At 39.2% G+C, this 21396-nt stretch overlaps 1 protein-coding gene across 1 annotated transcript in view; it reads left to right on the plus strand.

Annotated features, from left to right (window-relative positions):
• LOC148817289 (uncharacterized) overlaps positions 1 to 21048 on the plus strand; it is a 35669-nt gene extending 14621 nt beyond the window's left edge. Inside the window, exons 3-5 of the mRNA XM_088939171.1 lie at positions 1576 to 1815; positions 20513 to 20692; positions 21040 to 21048. Of these exons, the coding sequence (XP_088795297.1) occupies positions 1576 to 1815; positions 20513 to 20692; positions 21040 to 21048 (429 nt within the window). The remainder of the gene's footprint in view (positions 1 to 1575; positions 1816 to 20512; positions 20693 to 21039) is intronic.
• Positions 21049 to 21396: the final 348 nt, after the last annotated feature.

The raw sequence follows: 21396 nt of genomic DNA on the forward strand, positions 1-21396 counted from the left end.
ATAGAAAAGAAAGTGCTCTCCTTCTTGCAGTGTTTGCGTGATACAGTGTTGATCACAAAACATGAAGATAGGTAGTTGGCGGAGCAAATCGTATTTCTTTTGCAATTTACACAGAAACAGTTGTGTGTATAACAAACAGGGATTCTTTTGAAAGCCTCTTTATCTAAACAACTGTCAGTCTGCAGTTTCAGTTGTCATAGCTGTGTGTGTGTTTTCCTGAATTACCCGAGATATTTGTTTTGTGTTTATCAGTCATCAGCCCATCACAAAGGCTATTCAGAACAACTTCAGGCAGGTCATCAGACTAGCTCCAAACCATGCCAGTAGTGCCTCTATCAGCTCTTCATCCCCATGGTGTGAAACTGCTGGCCTTGTTTCTTTTTACTTATCCTGTAAATTTTCCAAGCCGTATGCAAACGGAGGAGAGGGGAAGAGAGTGAAAGTCTGACCTTGCAGGCTTTAGCCGAGATTGCAAACCTATACTGACTGATAATTCTCAGCCCCTGGTGTTTCCAGTTACTCTGCTAAATAACATGTAGCCAGCCTGCTTTGAAGTCTTGTATATGTAAGTTAATTAGACAACATTTAATTTGGCCTAACATTTGTGTCAGTTTTGTGAAGGCGAGGCTCTGTAATTAGGCAGCACGGATCAGGTTTCTGTCAGACTTAGAAGTAACCTCTCACTCTCATGTAATGCCAAATTCTACAGTGCAGTGTTACACTAAGTGCGTTGAATTTCCTACTGTCTTTACGCATGAATTGTAACAAAACCTGCCCTGCGCTATATCGCTGACAGTAAAATGAATCATTCACACAAATGTGAAGGCAGCTGAGTTGCCCGTAGTTAAGAGAGGGAAAAAAAATGCCTGTCACCAAGTACAGTAATTTCATTTGAATAAGCTATAGAAATGTGCTGCTTTGTGCATGCAGGAGTTGGCTAGTGCAATTTACGGCAAATATTTGACACTGAAATTTAACAGCAAAGACGTCTGTTTTTTAACACAGGGGCCCAGACACACGCACACGCGCAATTACAAGCCTATTCACACCCATTTAATCAAATGTGATCTATTTTCTTTTTTGGGCAGCAGGGTACACTGTCGCAGTCAATAAAGGCAACATCGGGGTTCGACAGCGCCCCAAGAAAGGCAAGGAGAGGCCTTGCAGCTCATCTCATTTGGGTTTTAGCCTCTGATTGATGTGAGACCCCTCCAGCAGGCCTTCTCTTGAAAGATGTTGTGCGATAAAGGTCACACAAGCGCAGCAAATGGCGTTTGCGCCTCTGCTCCCCGGCGGAGACGAAAACTCGTCGGGCTGTCATTGTTTGAGCTTCTGGACTGTAACTGGAGTTAGAAAAAAGGAAATGGGGAAAAACGGAGTTACAACAAGAGGTCGGAAAATCCTTATTGCGGGATCGGGTGTTTGGTCTTCCCACTGTGTTTTCTTTTGTCCCCGTGATTCAGGACAAGGGATGCGGTTTGCCATGGCTGGTGAGGAGGAGGAGAAAGGGGGGAGGGAGACACACCGGTACGCGTACCTGTCCGTAACACCTGGACCCTTGTCGTTGCCACGCAGGGCGAGCCACGCGTGATCCTGAGGCCACCCTCCCACGGTAACCTCACCAGGGGCCAGGGATGCGATCCGGAGGCTTTCATCAGCCTTGATTTCCCAGACGAGGACGGAAAGCTCCCGACTCAGTGGGACCCTGGGTCTCCGGACCCAGCAGGCCAAAGCGGAGGAGAAAGGCAGGAAGGAGATGAAAAAGATGACAGAAGCAGCTGCATTCCAGAAGTAGTGATCACACAGGCAGATGAGGTGGGTGATAGACAATACCTGATGTAAAATTCCCTCTCATCTCTCCTGATTTGTATTCAGAGATTTCATCTGATATATGCTACACTTGTACTCACACTGCATAGTTCTTTCTAATGAACCCTTTTGTTTTCTCAACTTGCATGTAGCTCTTTCTTCCTAAAATATTTGCTGGCTTTGTTCTCCCTCTAAAAGATGTCTCTGATCACTTTAAAGTCAAAGCTTTCCTGCCAGGATGTTTTTTTCCTAATCTCTCCTAATTCTGGATCATCATATTTATTTCTTCAAATTTTAATGGAATGTTTTTTTCCTGTCGGTATGCTGCATACTAAAGTATACTGTACCCCTTCATGTGCTTTATTCATCAAAAGCTGAAGGAATAATGACATTTCTGAATATTATATATGAAGTAGATATTTCTGTATTATTAATCATATAATAAAGAGCAGAATATGGTCAGGGCCCTTTTTAATCCAAATCTTTAGAAAAAAAAAACAATTCACTATTCATGTGTACAGCGCATGTGAAGATATTGAGTTGTGCCTGTGGTTGAGGAATTGGAGTAAAAAGGGCATTTTTATCCCCAACAAAGTATTTGATGATCCAAAAAGAAATAGAGGTGGAAACTATATACTGTACGTTTCTTCTTTTCAGGTGTTGCGTCAATGCATTTGAAACTTACACTAAACACTTAAAAGCTGAAATAATCTTTCAGAGAAATACTCAGAACCAAACAGACTTTTTTTTTTTTGCTTTAACTACCACTTAAGAGGAATGAAATGTATGCATGCCTGAATCCCTCACTGTGGGATGGATTTAAACATGCATATAACTGAGTGTGTGTCATTGTATTTATTTGGGAATTGTTTGACAAAACTGGTTAACATGACGTCTGCAGCACAAACTAATACAAAGAGGCCTTTTATATCGCTAAAGCACATATTGCACGTTGTTCAGGTGTTACATTGGAAGTGATATTACAGCCCTCCAGGGTTCTTACTGTGAACGGGTCTTTGATATCTTTAAAAGTGATCCAAGTTAAGTAAATAAAGAATAAAAGCTTGCCTTTTAGTGCTGGTAAATTTTACACATATTGGAATTATGATGATAAGTTTGACAAACAATATGGTCTGTTCATGAACGCTTATGCACCTGAAAAGGGAAAACAGCAGGAGTTTTGCATCTTCAAATGCAGCATGAAATGGCTGTTTCTGTCTGCTGGCACTGGACCTCTGAGTACGAGACCAAGCACCTGAATATAAATGGAGAGATTCTGAAAGGCGTGGTGGATTTTGTGCTTTGCTTTTCCGAGCAGGAATTAAAGCTATCTGATCGGCGCGTATAAGAAATACGAGCGACGAGTGAGTAAACTTTGCAGGCTGCAGCTTACCACAGCTCCTTGCTCTGGTCCCATCCGTTGCAAAGGCGATGATACTAGTTGAGCACAGTGATTGATGGGGGGCAGACACCACTGGCAGGAATGAGCTGTGCTTTGAAGTTTTCTAAAGGGAAGTAAATTGATATATCAGTTTAAGCCCAAGACCCTATTAAAGCAGCTTCTGCCAGGTTAATGCAATAGCCTCTGCTTTACCTCTTCATTCGGGATGGCCCCAATTCTTAACTTGCACACAGTGGTCTCATTTTATTTCTTTATTGGTAATGTTCCTCTCAATCAGTAAATCTGATGGAAAGTAAATCACGGTAGCAACGACTGCAGTATCGGTCTTCATGAGTGATTTAGGGCTTGTGTGAAAACATTTGCCACCAGACATAGATTCTTGTGGTATTAAGTGAGGATTTTGGGGTTTAAATCATAGGGGCTCGTTCAATCTCCAAGTAAACTCCAGACTATTCCCAGGGCCCTGGAGTGAGCTGCTTTCAGAGGACTGAGAAGAAATATGTACAGGGATGGGTTTCACGAGATTATGTTGCCTTTTTTTTTATTTTCCCGACTCAACAAGCTGCACAATTCACAAGCATTTCGGCATATTTATCGGCATATTTCTTTCATGTGATTTCAATAAGGAGAAACTGCGTTTTTTTCCCCACTATTCCCTAAGACAGAATAGTCCTCGTAGTCAGCTGATGTTTCTCCAGCTCCACGGGCACTGTGCTGTGGCTTTTCAGCACCCCGGCTGTGAGCTCCAACAGGAGCTGGGGTCAGGCTGCCTCATGGTGTGGGAGATCAGGCCCAGGCAGACGCGCTGCTCACCTGTCTCCTATGGGCTCCTGGATCCACAATCCTGAGAGACACTTCTCAAGCAGCAAAGTGCGACTTTGTTTCTGCTAGGCCGATGCAAGTTGACGTTTTCTCTTTTTCTCTCTCTCTTTGATATTTTTTTTTGAACTGAAGGAATTCACTCCAGGCACCACTACTTAAAATACATGAAATATGTGTAATGAGGTAAAAATGGCTATGAAAACAATCCCTTAGCAACAGACCACACAACAAGACATGTGCTTGCAGGGACGTATATAACCCATGCAGATTCTCTGATTTTGTTTATCATCTTTGATACGATTTTACAACACCTTCCCTCAAAGAATGTTTCAGAAAGTTCCTTTGAAGTTTCTTTTACTGAACCATTAATATTCTAAAACTGGCTGCATCTTCATAATACTGTTTGCTTTGTTGGAGACGCTACTTGACATTCATATTTTAACATCTCAAGCAGGCCTGGTGTAAATGACAAAATAGTGCTTATTGCATGTAAATATGAAATGGAAAAGACAGAAAAGTCACTAAAACTAATGGAAACTTAGAGTTATATGCTTATTAAATTTTAATGCATTATATCTGAACCATCTAAAGCCATAGATTACAAGATTTGAGCCAGTCTTTAGATCTAGATCTGCTGAGGGAAAGGCGGGGGCATCTTTTTAATGTTCCACTTTCACACTCGCTTTCCTGTTCTCCAGTGTGTGAAATTCTTGATCCCCCTTCGTGTGTAAACAAGAGAATAAGGTGTTCTCAGCTCCACGCTAATTCCATAAAAAAATGATGAAGGCTCCGAGATCGTATTGCACAACCTGAATGGGGCACTTTTGCCTGATTGGAAATGTGTTAAAACCAAATCCGCACAACAGTGTTTTGTATTTCATTCTAAACCTTCTGAAACCTTCTTTAACTGCTCTGTGTTATGTAAAAACAGGGGAGGAATAGTCTTAACTGATCTACTAGTGGGGGGAAAAAAAAAACGGTTCAAGTGTTGTTTCCAGAAATAAATCTTATTCAGGATAGAATCAGACTTTCCAGATCCAATCTCTACTGGTCTACCAGTGTTTGCAAACAAACACAGGCTGATGTTTTGCTCTAGGATGAGCACTGACTCTGTAGATGGATGTGCTTTATGAAAAGTGTCCGGAGCCCAACATGTTCTCTGGTCAGGCCTGGTGACCTGGTTGGGATCCATTGATTGGTCTACACAGGGAGTGTGTGGACTGTCATCTGTTTTTTTTTATCTACAAAGGTAGGCCTGGAATTTCTATGGTTTGTATTGTTTGGGATTTTTCTCCGTGCGAACAGGCTAGAGCTCCTCCGAAACCGTGTCCTTCTCACACTGCTGCCCCGGCCTTCTGGTGCGAAGCCATTGTTTCGCGTGCCTTTGTCTTTGTCTCAGCGTCTCCCGAAAAAGGATTTCTTTTGAACAAACACTAGTTTTAAATGGAAGGACCGATTTCCCTTGCTAATGTAACATCTAATGATCCGCTGAGGATCAGGCGGGAAGCGAAATAAACACTTTTACTGATTAAAACTTTGTACTCTTTGCTTCAGATGTCAGAACGGCATCTGGATGTCCCCCACTTTGCTATGGCTTTTTCCGGAGCGCAGATTTTGTCTGCAACTTTATCTTCAGTAGCGATCGACCAAAAATGAGACTTTTTAAAGATGATATGACTTCTCTCGGCTATGAGATATGTCCTATAGGTTGGCTTCCTCTTTTTTTTCTGAGTACAAGAGGGATTCAATTTCCAGTAACCACAAATATCGATTGAGAAACCACACTTAATTTTGAGTTGGAGATGCTCCAATTTATGGATCCAGACTAGCAGCTCATTACATCTCTCCAGTATTTGAGTTTGTGTTGTTATAGCACCTGGGCGATTATTTAGATTTATTGTTCCATATGATGGTGATCATGAAAATTTAGGACATTGTTGTTGTTGTTGTTGTTGTTTTTTTTTGTCTTGTTGTGCAATAAAGCCTTCTCCACCCCTGGCATGCTCTGTGGCGACTGTGGAGCAGCGGTGTGGTGTGGATGCCGTACAGATGTGCCGAAAAGCGTTTTTTTTGGATTTTCCCATGCCCCGCCCTGCCCCTGCCCCAGGCTAGTCACACACGCACCACACAGAATTTAGCCAAGCTCACGCATGCAAAAACTCGCGGGTCCCCAGCTTTATGTGTGCTCTGACCTGCAAAACCTTACTAAACACCCTTCTATCGTTCAGGGCTGTACGTTTAAAATTCATATGCATTTCACTAAGGGTGCGTAAAGGAATGCATAAGCAGAATGCAGCTCTGATGGGAAGATCCAATGTTCAGTGAAGCCTTTCGCATATATATAGAATTTTGAATATCTAAACCATTATTTAGCATCCAAATCAGTTCTGCTTGTCTGGCTGATGGACAATTTCTGCGTGACCCTAGCCTCTTTGCATGTGACCTATACTGTCTAGATGCTTGCATATTATTTAAATGTTCACTTTGTTGTTTTTTTTATTCTTTTTTTTTTTACTGCTTTGGCAAGCGTTAAAATATATATGATTATATAAATATACGGAACATATACATGTGTGTGTTTGTAAAATTGAAAAACGCAACCTGACTTTGATGTCTGGCTCCTTTAACTGAAAATTACCTGAGGAATTATTTTGTGCTACTGTAGATTTACAATCGGTGTTCTCACATCAGTATCCCAGACATTTTACTTCATTTTTTTATAAACAACTTCACTCCTAAGCAGCCTGCTAATGTTGTTTGTCTATTTACTTGCTTACAATTGTCATAAATGTATTGCATTTTCTGGGACATATTCCTTTTTAGCATAACAATGCTCGGATTTCCCCTTACTTCATTTTAACTAACAATTTTAGACTTGGTTCCCTTTTGGTTATAGTTAGTATAAATTTAATTTTAACTTATATTCTGACAGACACACTCGGAACCATTTTTTTTCTTTTTTATAGATTTCGGTAGCTTCTTTCTATGAGCAGATGGTCACACATTTTGATGCTAAATGTGAGGGGTACCCCAACATGGGATGGGAGCAACAAAGACCCGGTTGTTGAACAGGGTTCACATTACCCCAATATTTGTTTCAGGGCAACATGGAGTGTTTGCTGTAGTGCAAAAAAAAAATCAAATTGCATCCACTTGTCTTCTGTACATCAATGACAGAATCTGAGGCCACAAAGGGCAGTGCTGTCTTTTAAAGCAAAAAAAAAAAAGGAATTGTGTTCACTGTAGAGTAAGTATAACTGTATGCAGTAAGTATACCATGCCGGCACTTTATTTTTTATTCAGTTTGTTTATTAATGTGCAAATGAGCCAGGCCCTCTTCCTACCCTGTACAGTGTATGCACAGAAGCATGGGTGTTTAAGGTGAGGATTTACAAATCAGTCTGCAGGGATTTAAGCCATAAAAACTCCACTGGGGATCCTATATGAGAATTTAATTCTCTAGCAAGTATGTCTGTGATAGACTCCATTACTCGTCTTGGAATGTACATGTTTACTGATCTGTACCCATTTTCAAATAAGTTTGTGGAGTACCTTTACCTGCTCATAGGAAGTGTATTCAAAAGAAATTGGGTTTATAGATGGGGAATTCTAAAGATACTGATATCATGCATAAGGTTATTTGACTCACAGAGGCATCCAAATAAGCAAATCTAAGGATGAAGATACCTAGGAACTAATATGAATGCAAATAGGATTAGGAGCCTGCATTAGTGCCCGATATGCAATTTACAGTGCTTAGTGTTTGGCTGGGTTTAAAGTATGTGGGAGAATGCACCTTACTGGAAAGTGGCAGATATTAATCCAGTGTGAAAACATTCCAGGATAACGGTATTTTTAATCCAACTCCCTGCAGATTTTTATCATTATTAACATCGTGGAGTTTTCTGGATCGTTAAGTCTGATATTTCGTTCCGTATAGCAAACGTTGGAAATACCTTCTTCTGCCAGCTCGGCTGTTATCATTGCAGGTGCTGGGAGGGGGGGGGGGTGTGCTTTAGTTATTGCAACACATCTCTTAATTTAATAGGGACGCATAGGAGACGCAGAGCAGATTTTACAACGTTGTTGGTTTTCAATACAATACAAATTAAGGGTTTCAAAATGGCTTGAACTGCCGTGTGAACAATTAAAAGAATCAAAAGTTCTGAATTAAATTAATTAGGTTAATTAGTTTAGCTTATTAAACAATAAAACAAAGGTTGCTTAGTTCTAAAATGAATCTGCTGGCAAATGAAAAGGCCCATTTAAAGAAATATTTTCACAACATGTTTGTATCCTGACTGTTGAATCAAAATTTATGTTTTACTTTTTTTGTTGGGGGAAAAAAAAGTTTGTGCAGCTTCCTGACTGCTGTTTCTCCATTTGCAGTCAAACAAAAAGGTCATCTCTTTTTTTTTTCCTCTTTAAGTTATGGGCACCTTCTTTAATGGCTTTTATTAAGCCACTTGAATTGGCTCCGGGTCTGGTTTCTCTCAATTTGTGAAAGTAAGAAAGCTCTGCTAAGTTGTAAATTAGGATCCCTTCATTAAACCCTTTTTTTTTTGCCTGTGGTCATAATTTATTTCATTTCACAGTGGTCATTTTGTTTTCCCCCCCTTTGGAGGCCAAGTTTTTTCCTTGATGGGGAAAAAAAAACCCAAACTATTCAAAACTCGAACTGGAACAAGAATGTCATAAGTACCATTCCTTAAAGCGCAGAGACCATGTGACATCAGGAGTGACATACTCTTCTACGTGAAGTGCTTAATCACGCTGGAGCTTGTCTGATTTGCTCAGATGTCAGCTTCCAAGTCGGACTGTCCTGTTTTTCTTAAAACTGCTACACCATGTGTGTTTCCAAATGTGAGTATTAGAAACGTACTGTAGTGTGTATGCCTTCCACACCTTTGACTACCCTTCAGTAACTCTGAGGTATTTTGCAGCCTGTTTTTTTTTTTATTCAGTGTATTCCCCAAACTGTCCATATATCTACTGATTTGTCTCTGAGAAATATTTTGTGGGCTGCATTTCGTCTTTTTATATAGTGCATTGCTCTTTTGTGTGGTGGGGGTCTGGGGTTCTGGAATGTCTTAGTCACAGAGTTCAATAGATCTCCAGCAACAGAGTGACTGCAGTGCTTCTGTAGCTGAATTACGTTTTGAAGTATGTCCTTTATTATTATATTGAACGAGATGCTGACCCTACTGATCATGTAACACATAACATTCTGGGAGAAATCTGACACTGCTCAAGGGTTAAAACACTTCTGACAGCTGAAACTGTGCTTTCTCAGAGGCACGGACGAGAAGACTGCAAATTATTAGGTGCTTGTCAAGGACTTCAATAGAGCAAATTGTTAGATAAATGTATTTAAATGGATAATTACTCATTCCACCGTCATTTTCTACATTATGTTACACAAAGGACGCAAAGTGTGAATAGATTACTAGTATAATAATAATACAAAAAAGAATGAATGTGTGTCCAAAAATTTAGTGGAAAATTGTAATACTGGGTATTATAAGATTTGCTGACATTGAAATATCTTTATTCTTTTTTTTTCCCATTTCCAGCAGTACTGAAAGAACATCTTGTTGCCCTTCAGCATGTAAAATAGGCTTTAAATAAGATTTTTTTTCTTGTAGGATGACTGCATTTGGAGTTCCATTTGGGGCACAATTTTTAAGTCATTTAAATGTTATTCCAGAGAAATAAGAAATTGTCTCCTCAGTGAGGAGGCATCCCACTTGAAAAGATCTGGGAGGAGGAGACAGCAGGAATTAATGGTATTTGGACTCTTCTCCTAGTGTTTGGTTTCCAATGTGGATTTCTACTGCAGAGCAAACATTGCATCTCATTTAAGCTCTTCTTTGTAAATGCTTTCCAAAGAAGACAAACAAAAGGCCCCTGGAAGTATAATGAGTTAATTAACACAGTGTGGAAGACAATCAAAGCTGAGCTCAATAGAGTTTGTAACACTTAAAGATTTCAGGTGAGACTCTGAGCTCATGGGAGCACAACTCTGTACGAATTAGTAATGAATAACACATGACCTACAAAACATGAAATAATAATAAACCCCGCTGGTGTTAGTCCTGTATAATTGGTAAATTAAAAGAACAATAAGACATTTTTTCAATATATGTAATTTAAGGGCAAGTATAAAAAAACAGGTTGGAAAACAAAGGCACTTTTTTCTTTATTTTTTCCAATAAGATGAGTCAACAGTGAGACAACAATGAATTGTCCTATTACTTCATATTCCAAGAGGCCAGCTGTTCTTAAATGCCCCTTTCAATTAAGAATTTGAAATCTTACACTTATGAGTGATTTAAAGATGTTTTCTCTTTCTTTTACGAGTTCATTGAAGCTTAAAAGGAATAAGAATGGCCGCTACAATAACGTTTCAGAACATATTTCAACAAATGGGAATTTTCAGAGAAGATCATGAAGAGCAGGCCTTATTTCTTTCCATAAATGAATTGGTTCTCTTGGCTGTGGAGGACAACTGTGAAATACTGCAAACTGGAACCTTTGTACTCTGTCCTAATTGGTGTCACCTGTTGGTCAGTCTGACTTTGATACACAGACCCAGCAACAACGTCATCGGAAAGGAAGTCTTTAGAAGACTCGGTATTGGTCAGTTCTTTTATGATTATCACAACATCTGTGAGTACAATGGCCTGGTTTAATCTGGGACTGCTGGTTTATGTTAAAACCTAAAAATAGTGTTTGTCTTCAGAAGCTATGCTATGGGCAGCCAGGAAGTGCTTTGATTTCTCTTTCCTTACCAAGTTTATTAGAATATTAGAGGGGGATTTATAAAAGCTGTGTGAATCTGGCGTCCAGGTGGAAGTTCTCTCATACTGTACAGTGAGGAAATAAAATACAATCACAGATTTTTGTTTCTAGAATTTACAACTGCTACCATATTGAAAACTGCGAGTTCTCAGTGTAGTCTTTAAAAATGTTTTAAGTGGACGTGAAAACCAGGTTTACAGTTCCAAAAACACAAATGGATTCTGTTGTAAGGTTGCACATTGAGAGACCTTCTCCAAGTCCCCTTCTCACTTCAAACCTCAGATTAGAGTTTTTGCTAACATGGATTCACAAGGTCAAGAAGGCTGATGTGTGTATCTGTCAGGCACTGCAGGCCTACAGAGCCTGACGGCTGTCTATGAAAATAATAGCCTGCAGCAAATTAGTCAAGTCTAATCACATACCAGGACATCCAGCTAATAAAAAATGATGAAATGTCATCTTATGATCCAACTTTTCCTAGTCAGTGCAGTGCAACTCTCCTATAGTTACGTAGGAATGACTTTTTCTGTAGAGATGCTGAAACCACAGCATGTAAAATGGTTTCAACACTGAACTCCCATTTTAAATTGTGTTCTTTTTCCCCCAGTATTATCCCAGGCACAAATTGCCTAATGGAAGGGCTGATAATGGTTTTATGCCTGTTATTTTTTTTGATGTCACGGCAGTTTTGATTGCATGACTGTAGTCCTAGCTGGCAGCCAGTTTGTTATCCTATGCATTCTGTAGTTCTACAGGCTAATTAAAGGATAAGTGAAGCCACTGAACTAAACAGCAGACAAATCAGTGCTGTGAGAGAAGTTTGGATCCCTTTGCATAATTAGAAGCACGGCAATGCTGTCGTGTCTTCAGATAGAGCTGGTGCTGTTTATAAAGAAACGTATCATTAAATCCATTGTGTCTTTAGCTCAGGAAGCATGGGGCTCTGTTGTCTATTACAGTTTAAATGAGCACATGCATACTGTTCTGTGTAGTATACAGCATGAGCATACGTAGCATGCGTGTGTATGTACTGTGTGTGTATTTATTCACCTATACATGCCATTGATATGTAGCCAGATGTGGTTTGTGGGTCTGGAACAACCTACACAGCCATGTTGTCAAAGTCAATACCCTGGCTTCTTTCAAGAAATGGATGGCTGATTATCCGCAGATCAATTAGCTGGTAGATGGGCCAGACGGCCTGCTCTAATTTGTGGCCTTTCTTGTGTTCTCATGGTACTCAGACATTCTTCAGCTGATGCATCCCAATGCGAACTGTTCGTCTTATTATTTCTGGAACTGATTCCAGCTGCAGCACGTACAGACACACACTGGATGGTGCAATCAGCTGCACTGTCCAATTTGTATTTTAATATACAATTTTTTTTAATCCATTTTTTTATTTGAGAGGTCAGATTTAAAAAAAAAACAACAACGGATATTTGCCAATAATAAAAAAAAAGCAGTGTAGAAATACATTTGTGCTTTTTGCGATTGTCTGATTCTTTTATTCAGGTTTCACCTGTATGAGGCACAGAGTGCTTTTGTTCCTTACCATATACACAAGAACAAATGTAATTTGAACCCTTATGAACCTATATGGTGTACAAACAATGTATTTGGAGATTGTACAGTTCTGGCTTTCATGATTTCCATCTCTAAATACATGGGTTTATTTTTAAGTACGCAAGGTTAATTGCGAGACAAGGAAGCAGCCCTAGGAAGAGGGTATGTTACCCATTTATGTGTTTTTCTCATAAGGCTCTGCTTACCGAGCACACACTGCATAACTTTCATGTACACTTGGACTTTTCCCCTTGTGGGTAATTTATCAGCTCCTTTGAGATGAGAGCTGCGTTAACTGTCTCGCGTTTAAAACATTGTATTTCCTCTTCGCCTTTTCCAGGCGAGCCCATGATTAGTGACTATTAAAGATCTAAAAGGCGCTGTGGAAGTTTCCTGCTGCTCAGGGTGTTGCGCTGTGTTATCTTTGGAATAATTTTAGTGTCCCGCTGGTGTGATATAACAAGTTATTATGTCATGGAGCTTATTAGTATGCCTGTGGGATGCATCAGCATGCATTGACATTATACAGAATTTCCCAATAAATCATTTTGTGTCATTTTTATTTTTGAAACTGGAAGTAAAGAGTAATAAGGTTTCATTTTCCAACTGAAACACAGTTTGTATCTTTCCGTTCCAAAAACAACAGGCAGCTTCACAATTATAGCATCCATTTATTATTATTGCTGACAGTGTTGTTGTTGCTTTAGATATATAACTGTCCACTTAGTGTATGACTATATACATCTTTTGTACATAGACACATTTATTATTGTGGTAGTTTCTTTTTTATCATCGTGATACAATGTTCTGGTATCTTTGAGAATACAGGTGGATTCTGTTTAAATAATATTGAATGTTAAGTGAAAGAAGAAGATAGTCTTGATTATATCATGAAGTATATGATTTCCCTCTGCCTTGCAGTTGGACCACCAACTTAGTATTTTTTAGTGGTGATGGATTTGTCTCATTCGAGGTTAAGATTTAACAGTGTAATTAGTCACATTAAAATATCTGAGCCAGTAATGCGTTTTAGACATTGTTTAGCTTTGTAAACTCTGTCTTTCTGGGCTCTTTTCATTGCATGAATATTAATGGTAAGGTCATATCTCCATAGCCATAGGCTGGCAGGCTGGTAGGACTTACGGCACAGATTACAGTTTAAAGTGCCAGATAGTTTTATTCAATCTGCAGCAGGACTTTGAACATTCGGGGATATCAGGGTTCTGGCACTTAATCAAAGAAAATAACTGGAAGATGATTCTGATAACTAAAGACTTCTACTAGCTTACAGAATATTGCATGTTTATTTATCAGCCTGCCTTTCAGGATATTAAAGCTACTTTTGTACTGTATTTCGTCTAATTAGCTATAATTTCAGTTTTTTAGATTTCATCACGATTTTTCAGATCCAGACTACCTGTTTTTGGACTGATAAGTAGCAAAAATAATTATCCCTAACCCAAAAGGTTTCCAGAACTGCCAGGATTTTTTTTTCTGCTGTAATGCATATTGCAGGGCTGCATCCAGACATTTTCAGAGAACATCAAGGTGATGAATATGAAATATGGTACAGCAACACAGCAAACTTCAAACAGAATTGTGCCTGTGTTATTCAATATGGAGGACACTCACTTCAAGGTCTTGTGACAATGATGGCATTAAAGCTTCGTTTCTTTGTCAGCTCTGTGTAAACTAGGAAACTAGGCTCTAGGTTTTATTTTTCCCTTTAAAAAACAAAAAATAACAACACATGCCTAACCCCAGAGCCATTTACCTAAAAGTGTCACTATTGTAAATCATACTGATTACTAGGACACGTTATTTGAATAGTGTCTTGTGTTCTATTATTGCTTTCTGGTTTCACTATGTGACAAAATGTACCCTATGTGAAACAAGTACAGCACAGACTAATTTTTGGAACTGACAAGTTTCTTAAACCTATTTTACACTTTGTACTGTTGTTACTTCTAATTTAGGGTGCTATACATTGTAGCAGAACAAAGACTAAATCTCACAAAGTGCAAATCATTGTAGTTTAGACCTACTAATACCCACAGTATTAATCTCCAGAGAGTGAACCACAAAGACAAACCACAGGAAAGCATGCTCGCTGAAATACTTGCCTTATGAATGCCCTCTCAGACACCACTGAGAATTTGCTGTGCTGTGGTGATGGTAAGGACTTCAGACTCCTTATTTTGTATTTATTTTATTTTTTAGCTTTGTTTTTTAAGCTTGTATCTGTATTCTTTCACAAGAGAAACCATGTTTTGTATGACTGGCCTTCATGAAGATGGAAAGATGTAACTTAAAAAAGAAAACATTTAGCTTGTTCTCATGTGATTATGAGCTATTGTTTCCTTGCATTCTTTAATGGCATATTAACCGTATCTAATTGCTGCATGGCTAGAAACTAAAGAATGTGACTACAGCAAAGCTTCTGAAGGCAAATATAGTAGAATAACACTGACTGTGCTAGCGACAGTGAAAAAAGCTGGCACAACTACCTTGTTTTTCTGTAGCATGGATAAATTATAAATAAATAAAAGGAATAAATAAACTAGTTGTTCATGAATGTTGTCTCTTAGAACTTAAAGAGTTTCAGAAAGTTAAAAGATGCCTTTTTCTGCTGAATCCTGATTTGATGTTGCAACATTTCCTTTTGAGATGAACCTGGTGGGAAATTTTATTACTTTAGAAGACGAATATGGCAGTGACAGCCTTCACTACTGATTTGAAAAGCAGATTCGGCGGCTTATGTATGCAACGCGTTTTCTTAAAAAAATCTACTTTTCTTCATGTGCCCTTTCAAGCATCTTGTTAAACACGAAAGGAGCAGCAGCTTCTGAAAAACTTTCAAGAAATTATTATAAATGTGCATGCCAGATACAAGAATGTCTACATGAATTTGGTGTGCAGCTTTAAACAGTGCAGTTAAGGTGCTTTAAGGCTGACCTTGAATCTTCAGTTGTCAAAATCATGTTTGTAATTTTGCTTCCTGGCTGTCTAGGTATAGTAAAATCATGACATTGTTTATTCTCTTTGATTTGTCATGGATGTGTGTGAGTGTATTGACAAAAGATTTTCTTTTCTCTTTTCCCCCCTCTCTCTCTCCTCACTGCCACTTGAGCAACTTTAGTATTTTATATGCACAGCCTTTATTGATGTGAAGCTCTAATGATGTACTTTCTGTATCGTTACTAAGGGAGGCATTGATGAAATGTATTTTTAAGGGTCAAAGTCGCCCATTAAAATAATAACGCTGCCAGCCCCTTGTCATGCGTGTCACAATCCCTTTCTTTCCCTTTTTTTACATTGTTTTATGCCAGGAAGGGTGTCCATATGTGGTTTACTCCCTCTCAGTATTACAGATCAAAACTCATAAAGTGAATCAATTATATGCCACTCCCCATTAGCGAACAGCATGGAGACAGTTAATGGGAGCCGTGGCAAAAGGAATATTTCCATGGCTTTCTTTTCCAGACAGACACTAGCAGAAAAAGCAGGGTCTTCTGGGAATTATTGGTAAAAAAAAAAGAACAAAAGCACTATATGATTTTTTTTTCCACGTCGCCAGTGCTGTACTTCAATGACTGCAACAGCTTGAGGTAAAGAATTTGCAAAACACACATCGAGGTTCTCGCGCGCGCTCCTCTGTGTGTGTGCACGTACGTGTGTGTGTGGGTTTTTTTAACAGTAAAGGTCTAGCGGTGCTGATAAAAAGGTAGCTGTGACATTTGCAATTTTCCATGCACCAGCCCACTCCATTTTCTTCCCTAGTGCCTCTTACATGGTAGAGTAAGCCTCTAGGATTGACAATAATTACAGCCCGCATAAAATGAAGAGGGTAATATGAACACAGCTTTGCTATAATTGCCTTTTCATTATTTGCTAACAGTGAGCTATTCAGTCATAAGAAAGAGATTGCACAGTAATTGGTTGACAATAGGAATCTGAAGCTCAATGCTGAAACTGTGGTAATTTTTGTGTTGCTGTGAAGGTTTTTTTTAACGCGGGGGGCTTTTTTATTAAAAATCTAAAGCATTAAACTGTAATTTAAAACTACAATTTCCAGCATGAATGAAAATCTTGGTATTAACATGAGCTTCCATTTAGAGTGGAACATCCTATTAGCAGTATTAGCACTAGTTGGTAACTTTCCATGTGGGCAGCTTCTGAACCAAATGGGATTTATACAGCTTTGTTTGTCTCTCTCATTCAGACACATTTTGACACCAAATTGGCATTACAGTAATTGCATTTGGATATCTTGTGTTCTGAAGCTCCGTGTTCTCGATCTAAACCAGTGCAGTGGAAGTGTTCGCCTGGACAGTCTCTCCTTGGCAAGATGAGCTGCAAGCAGTTAATTGTGTTTCAAATCAAACTGTGTGATCCATAAAACAAAAACAAAAAAGAGAACGCGCACGCTGCAAACTCTGTTTTTGTTTTGTTCATTCCAAATCGAGCAACGCCTTTATTGGGAATGATTTGGGCTAACTTTAGTCCCTTGTTGGGGCTGCTTTCTCCCTGCTTTTGAAATGTCCCCTGAACATCTCTTCAATGGAGAACTGCTAAATGCAAGAGTGTCTGATGATCGGAGTTGTATTAGAATCTGGCAAGAAATATTGCATCCTACTGTGCATAATTTAACCACTTCAGCTGAAGAGCATGTGGAAAGACTGACTGGACGCATGAACAGGTAACGTAAAGAGGCAGAACTTCATTATTGAATGGGTAAATTGTCATGCATAAATGAAGCTTTTGTCTCATTTTAAGTTTTATATCCTAAAAGCTGTTTTCTCCTATGTCACTGAATGTTGGCATAACCTTTTGTTCTACTGCAGAGTAACATTTTCTTAGATTTTGTCAAAATGTATATAGACTATAAATATATAATCTGTGCTCTTGTCTGATGCAGCCACTATAAAACCTATACCGTTTTCAGAAGCAATCCATTTCAGACACGGCATTAGAGGGTTTACATTGCTGTGGTTTGAAATTAAATGCTAATTTACCTCAATAGGATTGTGAGGTTTTGGCTCAGATCACATAAGGCAGGGACACAAAATAATCTCAAGGACAATACAAATAGAAACCAAAGAGTCATGCCTGGTTACTTGGTGGTTGACATCACATTTGTCCTTTTTAAATCTGACCAGGTAATAGGCTTGTAGTAGCCTTTCATATTTGCAGGGCAGTTTGATTGCCTCTTCTAAAGTGGGGGAAAAAATAGGAGCTCAGAAAAGTCACTTGTATGGCAATTAGCTCTTTGCTCCCAAAACAAATGTCACCGCGGTGCAGAATGCAAAGTGAAGCTGGCCTGGGAATTGGTCATGTTTTTTTTCTACAGGGGCCTCGGGCTCTCTTGACAAGGAGAGACTGGAGTGAAATTCCGACAAAATAGGCATTTGCGCAGACTGAAGAAGCAGAATTTAAATTTCCCAGCTCCTGGATGTAGTACTCAAGCAAGCTTCTTGGCTTTATTTACAGTATGTACCCTCTTGCCGGTGTGAAGCCTTCTTAGCTGAATTCAGTGGCTTGCACCTCAGGTGGGAAGGTTAATAGGAACACTTCAATTTCTCTCTCTGCCTTCAAATGATGTTTTACCCATATTAACATGATTCCCTGTGTTCTTGAAGCTATCATGTAATACCGTTAATAAGCCTGTTGTGCTATACACATCCCTAGCAGCCTATCTACATTTTTGCTTGATTACTTTTACACTGATTATTAGATCTATATTACAGTCAGCCAGAGGCCCTTCTTTTGAGGTGTGATTTGGTGTCATAATTATCTAACACAACGGGGCTGCAATTCTTATTAGTAATTAACTGAACCAAACTGATTGGTATGGCTTCCTGTATTCGTCCCTTTTAATCTTTAAACATTTACTTTGTGCTTGAAGGATTTGTTTGTATATATCTTGTGTGTGATGAGCGCTTTTCAGTAATTAGTTCCTAGGGGACAGCACTTTCTAACAGTTAAAGAATAATTACAGCCCTATGAAATGTTAAACTGCCTGTGCTGTCTTTTGTTGAGGCTTAATTGCATGCAACAAGTAAGGCAGGCTTTTCATTTTGTTCCATGATAGCGATGGACGTAACTTTCATAGAAACAGATAGAAATTTTGTAGAGTTGTAAATAGTCTCTCATATGGTAATTTTGTAGGACACCAAAGCAATTTGAAAGCCAGTGCTCTTATTGAAACTGATGCTGCTGTTTTTTTATCATGTTGAGTAGATGCGTTTTTGGTGGGTATTGAGGGAAAACTTGTGTGTGTGTGTGTGTGTGTGTGTGTGTGTTTAATGCACACTGCATATACTAGGCACAAAAGCAATAGGGTTTATATAAAAGGAGATACTGTGCACTTGCCAGAAAATGTATTTTTCTCTGTCGTCTTTGAATTTATCTGCATTTGCAGTGGTCATTGGGAATAATAAAAATCATTTTGTACATTTGTATTATATTCTGAGTAGTACATGATATGCCAATAAAGGGCATAGAAAATTCATAGTGCAAATTAGCTAAGAAACAATTATTTTTCATTTAACTGACAGACCTTTGTTCTCTTTCTCACATCTGCTTATGAAATATTTAAATACAAAATGTGAGAACAATTGAGAAATTTAGCATAAGTCAAAAAATATGTTGAATTAATAGAGCCCATTATAGTTCTCTAGGCTATAATGTAATATAATAATTATTCAGAAGAAAAAAGAGAAATTAATATGTCAGAATAAAACAAATGGATGTGTTTTTTTTCAGATGTTGCTTAATAAATCCCCACATAGTGATTCCAGTATTACTATTTTCCTATTCTTGACTAAAACCGAGCACCATTTGTCCTTTGGATTATGACTGATCTCATGATTGGTGTTATTATAATAATGTACCTGCTTTACTGCATAATTATTCTCCTTTTGTATCTTAACTGTCTTTGCCAGGCTAAGGTTTTTCATTCGAATTGTAAACACTCTTCAACTTCATAGCTATTGAAATATTATGCTTTTTTGTGGCTTCATACAGACCTGATAAAATCCAATTTGCGTGACGTTTAGCAGGTTGTTACTCAGAAGCCAATGGTGGTAACAGCAGGAATCCACATTTTGGAAAGTTTGGTCAAGTTTTTCTCTTCAGCAGCCTATGGCTGGCAGCTCTCAGAATCTGACATGACTCTTTCACCATAGTGAGGCTTCTTCTAGTGTCTGAATTGGAATAGTTGTTTTCTTCAGTAGGTGTCTGTGTATAGACAGTGCTTTTGGGCTTTTGCACCCAGACTGCCCTACCTCTGGGGTATATGCACAGACTGGGGCTGGCGTATCCAACAGTGTTGCAAGCAATAGACAATTACAATACGAAGAAGAGAAGCAGCTGAATGTTTCATTATAGCAGAGTATGGGTTAAAGCCTCTTTTTTTTACCTCATACCTGAAGAAGGCTCCACGGCCGAAACATTGTGTTTTTTTTCTTCTCTTTTCAGCATGGAATAAACCTATTACTTGTTCCTTTGCAGCCTACACATGCTGACGCAGCTACCCACCTGTGTTATTATATATATGTATTATTAGATTTATTATATCTACTTGCCAGTGAGTGTGCAAATCCTGTCATGGGTCACTTTCAGGATCGTAGAAGCCAATCCTGTACTGCAAGGGATAGCCAGTGATAACAATTGCATCTTTATGATGCAGTAAAAGGTAAAGTCCATATCAGAGCTCATCCTGGTGTCTGTAGTGTTAAGGGGACTAGAGAGCAAGTGAGTATAGAACACTGGTCCATCACAGAGATCACCCCCAGCAATGCTGGTCCCCACGTATACAGCAGGGTGGACTGGAGCAACTGGGGTGTCATACCTCGGTCAAGGTACAAAAGTAATGTCCGCAGCAGGGTCTCGAACCTGCACCTGTCTTTCATGTGACCCAGGGCTCACCTGCTGCACTATACTGCCCAACATGTGATGTAGTAGTGCTGTTTGTCTGTATTTGTAACCAGAGTAGTCAGATTTGAATCCAGCAATTCAAGTGTTTTTTGCACATAGGAGTGAAAGGCAGGGTACTGTATTCTGTATACATCAACATTCGGCCTTACTTTCTGCCTCTGTGGTGTTCCGCAGGGGAAGTGGGAGGAGATTGCAGCTCTGGGAAAGCCCCGAGCCGGTGAGGCAGTGTGGTGTCCGGACGATCCCGGGTGGAAGAGCCCCTCGGATGGACAGGACCTCCACAGTGACCTGCAGTCCTTGAGGAGTGAGAGTGGCTCTCTGGCCAGTGACGTGGCAGCCTCTGGATCGGCCAAGGTGAGGCCTGGAACCCCACATGCTCTTACCAGGAGGCACTCGGCACAAGCCTCCTGTGTGGTATCGATTCAATGCAGGTTAAGCCGCATAAAGATTTAAGGTTTGATGGGTCTCTTGTTGGGACGGGAGTATAACATCTTCTTATAAACCTTTTTTTGGAGTGACTTTTAATAACTGACTGTTTATTTCAGATATTACACTGATCTGTGTGCGTGAGTCTTTTTTCTTGAAATCACAGTGGGTTGTGAAAAAAATATGTGAAATGCACCCGATCTCTCCTCTTGGAAGTCAGTGTCTGATTAAAGACAATGCTGCTTGTTAAAGCAGCTGTTCCCTACGTTTTGCAGCAGATCTAGGGATTGACTGCTCAAATTGACCTTCAATATGTTCTTCATCATCAGGACGCAAATTTGCCAACATTGCATGCGTTCTCCAGATGGAAACTGCTCCCCTTTCCCTTCAGAATAGAAGTTCCATCCAGTGGTTTCTCTGTAAATATAGACTTCATGAAAATATAGCTCTGTAACTAGTCTTTCAAGCTTTGTACTCATTGTCAATGAGTTCTTGCTTAAGGAGATAATGGATTAGTACTTTATGGTTCTATTCTTTGTCCAAGCAAAACAAATATAATTTCCAGCACTTTTTGTCTTGTGACCTCTTAATATGCACCCATCCATTTCAAATAATAACTTTGTCCCAGGCAG

Source organism: Atractosteus spatula, chromosome 21 (assembly GCF_055471065.1).
Source record: "Atractosteus spatula isolate fAtrSpa1 chromosome 21, fAtrSpa1.hap1, whole genome shotgun sequence".
Classification (NCBI taxonomy): domain Eukaryota; kingdom Metazoa; phylum Chordata; class Actinopteri; order Semionotiformes; family Lepisosteidae; genus Atractosteus; species Atractosteus spatula.